Source organism: Rhipicephalus microplus, chromosome X, assembly GCF_043290135.1.
Source record: "Rhipicephalus microplus isolate Deutch F79 chromosome X, USDA_Rmic, whole genome shotgun sequence".
Lineage (NCBI taxonomy): Eukaryota > Metazoa > Arthropoda > Arachnida > Ixodida > Ixodidae > Rhipicephalus > Rhipicephalus microplus.
Genome location: NC_134710.1, coordinates 177,108,271 through 177,119,913, shown reverse-complemented (window position 1 = coordinate 177,119,913; position 11,643 = coordinate 177,108,271). Strand labels below are relative to the sequence as shown.

The 11,643-nt window shown below is 44.8% G+C and overlaps 1 protein-coding gene across 1 annotated transcript; it reads left to right on the top strand.

Moving 5' to 3' along the window:
* The first annotated feature begins 4,508 nt into the window (after positions 1–4,508).
* On the top strand, positions 4,509–11,029 carry LOC119177219 (uncharacterized). Its single transcript, XM_037428636.2, has 4 exons — positions 4,509–4,799; positions 7,815–8,121; positions 9,265–9,496; positions 9,905–11,029. Exons 1-4 carry the CDS (start codon positions 4,731–4,733, stop codon positions 11,010–11,012), a joined length of 1,716 nt encoding a protein of 571 aa, XP_037284533.2. The 5' UTR covers positions 4,509–4,730; the 3' UTR covers positions 11,013–11,029.
* The last annotated feature ends 614 nt before the right edge of the window (positions 11,030–11,643 follow it).

The window sequence follows — 11,643 nt, the reverse complement described above, 5'->3', positions numbered from 1 at the left end:
GAAGAGAAAGGTGGCGAGAGAGTTGGATTGCAGACGCTGCCTGCGTGGGCGTTGTGAGGCGAGACAGGGAGAAGGGAGGAGCTTAGGAGAGAAGAGAGGGGAGGTGACACGTATTCGCCGTAATGGTGGCCACGCCACACACCGGATTGACCTAAACCCTAACAAGCTTCGCATCTAAAAGATAATCAACCATTATGATACTGCCTAATACAAAATTAGGGCTCAGCGGGATTCAGGCGTCAGCAGCGCTGCTCGAGCAGTTCATTTAGTAATCACGCAGTTGTTACGTCTAAACTGTGCCAACTGCACTCTAATTGGAAAAAAATGCGTAGGTCAGAGTGCAAGATGGTCTCACTCGCCAGAGTGGAATGTGCCGAAAGCCTGCCGCTTTATTGGAAGCCACAGCAGCGCGTGCTCCCGCAGTATAGCGTATTACACAACTGTACCCGCACTCCACATTCTCGAGTCGCACTGTGCGCTCACGTTTCTCCCCTGTACCACTCGTTGGCTCGGTTTCGCACTAAGTTGATGCCATACTAGTGAAACGAAGTGTATAATTCACGTTCCAAAATTTGAAGGAGTATTTTCCTAACAGTACCATGACTTTGACCTTCACGTCAATATGGTGACATTGAGAAAATAGCCCTAGGCATGCCACAAAATAGCACTGTACGAAAAATGACAGAGCACTGGTAGGTCCTGTATACTAAGCAGTGTTAATACCCGTATGTGCATGCGCAAAAATCTGATGTGAGTACGGTCCGATTCGCTTACTTGTTAAGTAATTAGCTGATTTGCTCAGCGGGGATATCACGCAAACGATATTTTGCAGGACCTCACAGTATTGCAGCTCCTTTGCTGCACTTTATCTTTTGATACTCTCGAGGCAAGACTACGGAAAGGAGCAATTTGAGAGCCAGCAAAGAGGGTTGTTTTCATTGGCCGGAGGTTATGGGCTTTTTATAAAATACATACAGAAAGTATATGCCAGTGTCCTCTCAGCGTCAAGCCAAGGTTATCTTGCAGCAACAAGAGAATGTATGTTCCTGCATGGGAATTCTGCCCCTCTGTGCTGATCGCCTTACGCCTGTGTTTCATAAAATCTACTGAGCTTGCTGTTCTAATGTTCAGAAGACAGAGATGTTCCTCTGTTCAGATACGACACTGGTTATTGACAATGAACTACGTGAGATTCTAGGGAAATCAAACAGGGCCAGTCAATTTGTTTTCCCCCAGATGATCGATATTTTCCTGAAGCACACAACGTTGTCGAAACAAAAGTTCACTTCCTCAAACTGACGGCGGCTTATTTGTTGTCTTATCATGCTAGAATTAAGAAGAACACTCATGTGACTGACCAGGCTCTAGCCCTACTGTTGTGTTTTCCTACCGCGCAGGAGCGCAATCGGCGTCCCTTCTGCCTCTCATTACATCGCATCTGAAGGTGCGTAGGATATTTTTTTGACACTAGACTTGTACTGTTATAGCAAATCGATCACTGAGATTTCCAATCGCATTTTCACTTCCTAGGCTATAAGCACAACTACCTTGGACTAAATATTTGTCAATTTGTTGATTGATTGATTGATTGATTGATTAATTGAGAGATTCGTGGGGTTTAACGTCCCAAAACCACTATATGATTATGAGAGACACCGCAGTGGAGGGCTTCAGAAATTTTGACCACTTGGGGTTCTTTACCGTGCACCCAAATCTGAGTACACAGGCCTACAAGATTTATGCCTCCATCGGAAACGCAGCCGCCACAGCCGGGATTTGATCCCGCGACTTGAGGCTCAGCAGCCGAGTACCTTAGCCACTAGACCACTGTGGCGGAGCTTTGTCTATTTGTTTGCGGTACTACAAAGTGAAACGAATATGCGAGAGTAAACTTCATAATACCAATTTTTTCAAAGAAAGCACTAAAAAGCAATGTATGATTTGATAAGTTATTACATACCATATGTTTTGTCAAAATGCAATTAAATTTAAAATTTGGTGAGGACGCTTTGATTTCTGAACATTGATAACTGATGTGAGCAAAGTAGCAACAATAAATTTCTGAATTGTCACATAACTTTTTGGTTTTTTTATATCGTGTCTCAGCGCAGGCAAGGATATTTAATGTTGCTGGAAAGATGATATTATAACGAGCGTACAGCATGTAGTATATCTGTAAACATAAAAAAACGAAACGAAACAGTCCCTATATACATTTTTGAGCGTGTAGAAGAGTACCCACCAATACCAGAGTCATTCAATCATATCAGTTGCGAAACTCCCAATTGGTTCCACGTATGGAAACCTTGACACGTCATTTCCGTCAGCCCCCGGTCGGGAGTGAGCAGATTGTCGCGCCATCTGTTTATCGGCACGCCCACAATTACATGCGTTGTTTGTGTTTTGTGTTGCCACTTCCCTGGTGGCGCAAACGTCAAGCAACCCCTAAGAATCGGGCAAACTGCATGTCCAGACTTTAGAACGTCGTTTCGCAGCTCGTATAATTGAATAACTCTGACCAATACTAGCCCGGAACAAATCTTTTATTATACTGTAAAAGTTCCACAAACTCAGACAGTATTAGGAAGCCGTTACAAGTGCTAAAAAGCTATTTAATTTTATCAGTGCTCTTTTGTTATGTGAAACGGATATTGCATGAAACAAAAATGCAGACATGTCCAAGATTCTAGCATTATTGGTGGTTTGGTCGGTGCTACGCAGCCACAGTGAAGGTAAAGTTACGCGCAGAACAAGCTTGAAAAACATTTCAGATGGTGAATGCTCTTTGTTCAAAACTGTTGAATTGTTTTACAGAGCGAGCAACTGCGCAGAGCGTTGTGAATGAGGATAAAAAAAAAACATTACTACAGGAAAAGTGAACCTGCCAGTTTAATTTCAAGCTTGTGACCGTTAGGCATTTTGTTGCTTGTACACACCGTGATTAGTCTGTGCTTACACAAGAACAGCAGCAATGCTCAAAATAAGCGTGCTGCGAGTTGTCGGGATTCTTGTTTTATCGCTTGTTTCTTGCTTGCCGGCAATAGGCTGCCATTCCTGTAACAATAATCGAAGCTCGCCACGATGTTTCAAGTTGGCAGCTATACGGTTCTTAAGCACAAGCTACTTCTTGTCGAAATGCAGTGCTGTTCCCTTTCTGTGTGTTCTGCAGGTTTTCGCGCTGTTTTCTAATTTCGTACAACCAACAAGCCCAGCTCTTCGCACTATTGCAATTTAGTTTCTGGCAAGTGCAGTTGCTGTTTCGAATTGATTTTCGCAATATCTCGCATCTCCCGTGTGATTTCTTTTATGTTAGTGGTGCAATGGTGGGCGAAATTTTTGTCCCACTGCGGTGTTTTAGTGGCTAAGATACTCGTCTGCTGACCCGCAGGTCACGGAATCAAATCCCGGTGGTGGCGGCTGGATTTTCGATGGAGGCAAAAATGCTGGCCGTAGATTTGGCTGCACGTCAAAGAACCCCAGATGGTCGAAATTTGTGGAGCCTTCCATTACAGCGTATGTCATAATCATAGGGTAGCTTTGGGACGTTAAACTCTCTATATCTATCTATCTAGCAGGCGAAATTTTTAGTGTAACTTTCTCTCATGAACATGAACACCATGAAGAGCTAACTTTCAAGCGAGAATTTTCAACACAACCCTATACTTATATATGCTACTGAATGGCAGATAAGAATTGTAGTTTACGCAATGAACCACAACGAATTGTCTTCAATGAACAAGTTCAGTATAGCAGCATCTCTTTCAAGGAGAACTGACGAAAAAAAAAGAAAGGCTTTCTTGCGGAATGTGCAACTATAGTACTTCACATATCCGATGCAGGCGGAAATGTTGTAGGCACGTGTGCTCAGATTTGGGTGCACGTTAAGGAACCCCAGGTGGTCTAAATTTTCGGAGCCCTCCACTACGGCGTCTCTCATAATCATATAGTGGTTTTGGGACGTTAAATCCCCCATATCAATCAATTAGTACTTCACATATCCCGCCTGCGTTTACTATTTATTTTGTATTATGGTCACGTACCGAATTCACTGTCGATTGTTTTTTTTTATCATTTACCCACGGCTTCATATATTTTATATTTATTGTAAGCTAGTACGAGACTACTGCGCGGTGAAGCTGTTCTTTAACTAGATCACTGGCAACTACGTTTACGTTCGAGACTTTATCATGAGCACCGTGGGTCACACCGAAGAGTTGAATGAACAGCGGAGTCAATGGTGACCATAGTGTCACTATAGCACACGTGTAGCTTCAATGTTGCACGCAGCACGCAAAGGAAAAGTGCTACCGCGACACACCCGCAGGGAAACACAGAATGGCAGGAACCTAGCGCACTGCTCTTTACACGCCGCCTACTCTATTGGCGATAAGCAAAGACAATGGGCTCCCGCGACGAATTGGCGCCCAAGCGTGGTCGATACTCGGTGGCCGATAAGAGCAGCTACTGTGTCCAGGAGCCAAAAACCCACAGTGCAACGGGGACCGGAGCAGATACGCTTGAGCAGCCACTGTGCGACGTCGTTCATCCGAAGCTCTCACTCAGTCAGTCATATATACTAGGCGCTGCTCCTTGCGAACACTTCCGAGCAGGCCCTACTGAGGTGACCGACTCCGTGAACGAGGAAAAAGAGACCAGTCAGGAGAAGCTGAACAGCTGTGACTTTTGAAAATACTCTTTCACCGACGCCACCGTCGAGTCCAAGCCGTCCCATGGTGATCAAGAGCGGATATGTGGACGTGAAGTTGCCGCAAAGTGCCCGCAACAGCAGCACTTGGAAGGTTCGAGCCCTATTTACACGCTCTTTTTGCGGCTGTATCCTGCTACGCTTGATTTGTATTTCAAAGTTCGCGCAAAAAATTTTTTTTATGTAGCTCGTGTAAACAAAGAAAAAACAGATTAAATATTAACAATCAGCCTTAAACGCCTAGAACCAGGCTTAAGTGTTTACAGTTGATTTTTCGAAGGGTTGTCTTTGTGCTCCATTCGTTAACTTTCAAAGAGGGCGATGACGTTGGTAAGTTTATTGGCAAATGCATGCGAACGAAAGAGAGTTTGGAAAGTGCACGTTGCCCATATGAAACAGCTGAGAAATTTTGCTTTACTCGATGTATGTAGTTGCGCTAGCGATCAAGTTTTGACCTCATGATCGCTAACGTGACTATGTGAGTATTACAACAGCCACTATTTAGTATATTCGTATCTTTGTGTAAACAGTTATTTTCTTCTGCCAAGGTGTTGTGTACTGGCTATATGCGTTGTGGGTCGTGAATTGATATATGTGTTTCCGGTTTTCTTTGATTTTGTTTCGCGTTGTCTCCGCAGACAATTCGAAAAAAAAAAACTAATTACTGCCCACAAGCTTGTGAACTTCGAGACAATACGTAGGATAAATCAGCCTGGAAGTGAAAACGAGCGCTAATCTGTTATTTATATGCTCCAAAACACTTCACTTTGTTTACATATGGCAAGTCTAAAATGATATTACGTAAGCGAAAACGTGGGATTTTGCAAAAACTTCGGATCATACCTGAAAAAAGGTACTATAGATTCAAAGCTAACTGCTCGGCACAATAGGGCCGCACGTGACTGTATAACGTAACTCTAACATGACTTATTTGGTCATAAGTAGGGAGCGCATCGCTAGCGGTAAACCAATCAACAGTACGGAAAATTGTTTTCATAGTTCACATATACAAGTGCAAGTTTGGCCTAACTAGGTGAAAGCTAATCACGTTCCAGGGGCAAAAAAACTTCCTTCCCTATGACTGACCGCCTTCATTAATGTTATGGCCATCGTCAGGATTGGCTGAAAACTTGTCATACGAACTTCAGTGTCTTTGTCATACATTTCTAGCGCAAGTTGTTTTCGTGAATTTAGACCCTGATTTGCACCCTATGAGATATGTAGTACAGAATACCAGGGCCCATATACACAAAACATATCTTGCGCTATAATCACAATAAAAAAACTGAAAACGAAGACGACTGGCCATTATCAGAGTGTTCTTACAATTTCTGCACTATATTTAACCAACTTGAACCACATGGGTCCCTAAGTGAGCACTCAGATGACAGTGCAAAAGACTTTCTGGCACTCAGCACCTATTACAAAGGACATGCGGTGCTGGTAATGAAACTTGCTACCAAGTGTTTCTAGTTAGCAACATTTTGCCATAGAGACGAAACAGTAGCGATGACTGAAAATAGATAATATTGACCATTTAACTTCTAAGCTTTCTTGTAATAACAATCAACAACATATTTTTACGAAAAAGCCAACAAAACCACGCTCGGAAGAACAGGACGTAAACTACGCTCTTACCCCCATCAACATTTGATTACGATATGTGGTGCGATAAACAACAAAGATAGTAGCGCAGCCAGAAATTTTTTCAGGACGAGAGTGGGGGGGGGGGAGCAGTGGGTTCTCACTCTTACTCTATGTATGTTTGGGTGTGCGTTTGTATGTGCACGTGTTTATATACGCGAAATTAAAAACAAAAAACTTTTTGGAAGAAAAAAGTTTGAACCGCCCATCTAGGCTACGTCCCTGATGAAAGACTATTATATTTTTGTGGTAGACTCTATTTTTTGGGGCGCTTGCTGAACCACATGGTCCTTATAAGCAGTAACCATTACGTTGGGCTGTAGATGTCGCGCTTAACTTGACTAAGTAAGTCGGTCACAGTAACTTCCCCAAACGGTATGTGCGCGACCCCAAGAAAGCTCTGTATACGTGGCACTTGTTGTGAGAGCCCTTCATAATTTCGGCACTGGTCTGCCTTTTGCCACGGCAGTGACTAAGGTATTACGGTGCCATTTACTGATGAAGTGAGTGAAGGAAAGCCTTTTGTAAAAGAATTTACGACACAGAACTAGCCACTTTTTTTTCTGATAATATGTAATACATGTCCACTATCAGATATCATTCGCGGTTTCGGAGTACTGTGTGGTTCCTTTAGCGCGAATGAATAGCGCGGAGTCAGGCTTCTCGAAATGTCATGTACATATCTCAGCGTTACATTGTTCACAGGATGTGGCTGATCATACTCGCGTTATCAGTAGATGTCAGAGCTAGATTCCAGAGACAAAGCCGAACAGTGCAGGAGATAAGGAAAACTTTCAGCACAGTTTTGTCATTGTCTTTGTCCAAATTCTACGCACCGTCGTTTCCGAGGCGCGGTGCTATGCTGGCAACAACCGAAATTGTGGCCTTGACGAAATGATCCGATAAAGTCACCTGAGGCATGTGCGATGCTGACGCATTCACGCACGCAGGATACTTCAAGTACTACAGGTTGTATACTTTTACGTATGTAGGCAGACAAAAAATTAGAAAGAAAAAAGTGCTTTTGACTGCCAGTTTTGACCCATGCCGATATGGCTTCGAATGGGCAACAACTTCTCGTTACAGGCACCAGAAGGTTGAGAATAAGGTGAGACGTAGAAGAATGAACAACATGCTCCTTGCTGGACATCCATAACCACTTTCAGAAAGCACATGTTCTCAACCGCATTGTTTATTAAAAAAAAATTTTGCCGTTTGAAAGCAGTGAACACGTCTTGTGGCAAAACATGTGCGGGGGAGAAATAAACAGAATAGTACTCTGTAAACATGTGCCTTATGTGTACGCAAGCTTGGGCGCTTAGTGGCCGGAAATCTAGTGCAACCACCAGCTGCGCTGTTTTTATAAGCTGCAAGCACGTGTTCCGCCCTGAATCTCCGTGCTCGTTTGTTGACGTGACTGCACAGCGGCCGTGTTTCTCATACTGGCTGGCACGAATTTGCGCAGAGCTGGAAGCGGAAATGGGTCGACTTGACCCAGCTGGAGTCGGCATGGGGCCAGCCGTGCGACGTGCTGGTCGAGGTGCGTGCCCACCGCAACTCGGGCGTCCAGGCACGAGGCACGCTATCGCCAAAGGACGCCCAGGTGTTCCGGTGCGGCTCGAGCTCGCGAGAGTTCGCCGTGGCTGTGCGCTCGGGCCAGCGGCCACCCATGGTGTACCTTGCAGGCGAGAGTGAAACGCAGAGCCAGGAATGGATGGCCGCGCTGCGAGCACTGCTCTGGCCCCCCGTGCCCATGGTGGAGCTTGAGAACGGTATGTTCTAGACCACGCAATGGTGCCAATGTCCGTAGTCTCAGCCTCACCGGACAGAATTGAAAGACGCAAAAGAGACGCGCGGACGTATAGAACTCAAAATAACCATTTAAAAAAAATCTTTAGGTAGTTTCTGAACAGAATGAATACACCTGCTCTCTGGTTTGGTACGAGTGTCGCGAGCAGCTGAAACAAATAATATCTTGTTGCACATGCTTACAGTACCAATATTGACACACTCCGCATATCTTCCCTTTCCTTGTACTGGCTAACGTCATAGTCATCTAATGTTGGCTGGCCCGGCATGTCAATTCTCTGAACTCGCAAAAAGGTGATAGCCGTAAACAAGAAGCAAAGTTGGCCAGCAGCCATTTTTTAATGGCAGCTATGGGGAAGTAATGAGCCCATATATCGAAAGCATCATATAGACCCTTTTACTATTACAGCTTATGATTAGAGCACTTGTAAGATACATTTGCGTGCAATCGAAGCTTGTCACAGGCACACACATTATATATATATATATATATATATATATATATATATATATATATATATATATATATATATATATATATATATATATATATATATATGTGTGTGTGTGTGTGTGTGTGTGTGTGTGTGTGTGTGTGTGTTCACAGTGCACCATGAAATCTACTTTTATCTGAAAGACTATGAATTTCACGTCCTACCTGGTTTTAGCAAGACAGTGACATGCAAAATTTTCATTTGCCATTACGAAGAAAAAGAACCTGAACAGGATTGCTTTAGGCTGCTATGTTTGAAAGAAACCACTGCACTACACGTGGTGTGAAAAAGCAAATAATAAACTAATGTTAAGGTATGTGCTCTCACTTTATTGCAGCTGAAATCCACAACAGCGAACAGTCGTTTTTTTTATTTTGCTGACTTATCGCTACTGGTTTATTTTTTTTTTTGGAAGGCGAATGCGGCTATCACTGATTAGGCACCGGTTGGCCTATATCCCACATTCGGAACACACCCAAATCCCGCTTTCAAGAATAACTTTTCGCTTCGGTCGTTTTCCTTCTCTTTTTCTTCTGGAATTGTGTTGACAATTCATGTTTCTTTTAGCAAATCACAACCAAGTCATGCGCTCCTGATGTAATTTCTTCGCAGTTCTGGGCTTCAAGTTCGAGGCCTCACTCATTGACGACGCATGGAGTGGCCGTGCTGGCCTCCTGGGCAGCTACGGCAACCTTTCCATCAGCGGTCACAAGCTGATTCTGACGCATCCGCACACAGAGCACGTTATACAAGAGTGGTACCTCAACACCCTCGTCCGGTTCCAGGTGTCGCGCAACAAACACGAGGCCGACCATGGCAAGCTGTTGGCCATCGAGTGCGGAAGGTGAGCACGCAGTTTCGAGATCCGCCGACAATTACGCTAGACCTGCTCGTACGACTGCTAGCCACGGGATCACATTGCCGTCTACTTAACTTCTTCGAGCAGCTGTCCACCTCTTTGGTACTACTACTATTGCTGCTGCTAATAATATTCTTATTATTGGTAGCGAAAACTCTTCACATTTACTTCTTCCATATAGCATTCTGTGGCTTGCACTTCTTTTCTGCTTTAACACTCCCTACACGCTTGCACACATTATAATAACAGTTAAAAAATATGCGTGGAGAAATGTCCACATACATTTCGCGCAGCTGCGATTACACTTGTTTTGAAAGCAACAACGTGAGTAGAATGTTGAGTTCTGCCCACGTAACATGACCGTTTTTTTTTTTCATTATTTACATCCCGCAGCGAGAGCTCGACCGGAAGAGGCGTGCTCCATTTCTACTGCCCTGAAGCGCTGAACTTTGTCTACACTCTGAGGGGCGTCGTGCAAGGCATCCTCAAACGCATGACACCCGAACAATACAGCTGGAAAGAATTACAGGAGATTCATGGCCGCGCTCCTGCCCGACGCCAGGGCTTCACTCAGCAGCATCGCCAGGCAGCCATTGAAGATGGCAACGGCTACAGCGTGCCCAAAACCAACGCCATATCCGTGCTGCAGATGCCCACATTCAAGGGGCCCCTGCCTCCTCCTCGACCAGACGAAGTGCCGGGATTCCCATGCTCTCGCCAGTCTCATCTGTCCATCTCCACTTTCGACTCCGGAATCTCGGTTACATCGGCGCATGTCGACAGTGAACTCGAGTCGCCCGTGTCTGAGGTGGCGTTCAGCGTCAGCAGTGATATGGATGAGCGCATTTACGAGAAACTTGATGATGTGCTGCTGAGAAGGGCGTCGCTGGAAAAAGAGAATGACATACCACCACCACTTCCTCCCAAAAATCACAAGCGGCGCCAGTCAGAGCCAGCTAAAACAGCGCCGGTCGAAGAAGGGCCAATCATGATTGAATCATCTCCAAACGAACGGCATCTCCGACCTTATTCGATGCCAGCCGATATGACACCCTGTCCAAAGGAAAGCGGCACACATGTTTCACCATACGGGTCTATAACAAAAGCCTCCGCCGTGAACAGCCAGACAGAGGACGACACCGCAGCTGGCCCAGAAGACGCTGCACAGGACGCGCCATCATATCAGCTTCTCGAAAATATAGGAACGGAAGACAACAACCCGATTTCTCAAGAAAACGCGGTTTCGCCTGCCGATGATGACGTCTCCACCAGCGAAATGCCAGAGGCAAGAGAAGAGGCAGCGCGGCGTAGAAGCCACCTGTACACCGCACTAGAGGGCAATAGCGGCGGTCAAGTTCACCTGGAAGCACAAACTCTCGCCGAAGAAAATCTTCACAAGAATAGAATTCGTTCCGAGTCTTTGGTTGCCTGCCACGATCAAGTGCTGAGGCAGATGAGACGACAGCGAGCGTGCAGTTTGCCGAGCTTGTTTATATGTTAAAAGGTTTTGCAATGTAACCGCCTTTGTTAAGTGCTTATTTATCATTAATCCGCAGCAACTGTACCATTAGCATTCGACCATCTTTTTTAACAGCCGTCGTGATGGTGTTTTTAGGTTGCGCCTGCAAAGACTATTTTTGCAGTGTTTATACTAATCAGGTTGATGTCCAGGGGCCCATTTCCCAAAATTTCTTGCTTTAAAGGGCTTTTTGCCATTGCCCAGTTCGCTTCGTTAGCAATATGCTCAGCATCACTATCGGCCGAGAATTCATTGCAAACGAGCCCAGTGTAAGTAGCCTATGTGAATGAGGGCTCTAACTGGAAGTGAGTAACTTGGAGAACCAATTATTTTGGCTAGTAATCAGAGCGACGTTTCTTTCGGGCGTGTTAACTTGTGTTTTCATTCTTAGTTCCTGTTCAGACGTACATATGGGAACGCAACTACTATAATACTCTGAATTCTCCGGTGTGAGCACTTACGTGTGTGTTCTTTATCGGTAAGCTGCATATTCTCTCCTGGTTAGCGGAAATGTTTACGAAACAAATATGTACAAAATGTATATTCGCATGCTTAGGTCGTCTATTGTCGTGGAACCTGTAGAAAGTCAAACTTATAAGCCTTAAATACACTT

Excerpts from the sequence above, each read along its gene's own strand:
- LOC119177219 (XM_037428636.2), top strand. The coding sequence starts at position 4,731 with ATGGTGATCAAGAGCGGATATGTGGACGTGAAGTTGCCGCAAAGTGCC. Across the intron at positions 8,122-9,264 it reads CATGGTGGAGCTTGAGAACG|TTCTGGGCTTCAAGTTCGAG; the intron begins GTATGTTCTAGA and ends ATTTCTTCGCAG. Across the intron at positions 9,497-9,904 it reads TTGGCCATCGAGTGCGGAAG|CGAGAGCTCGACCGGAAGAG; the intron begins GTGAGCACGCAG and ends TACATCCCGCAG.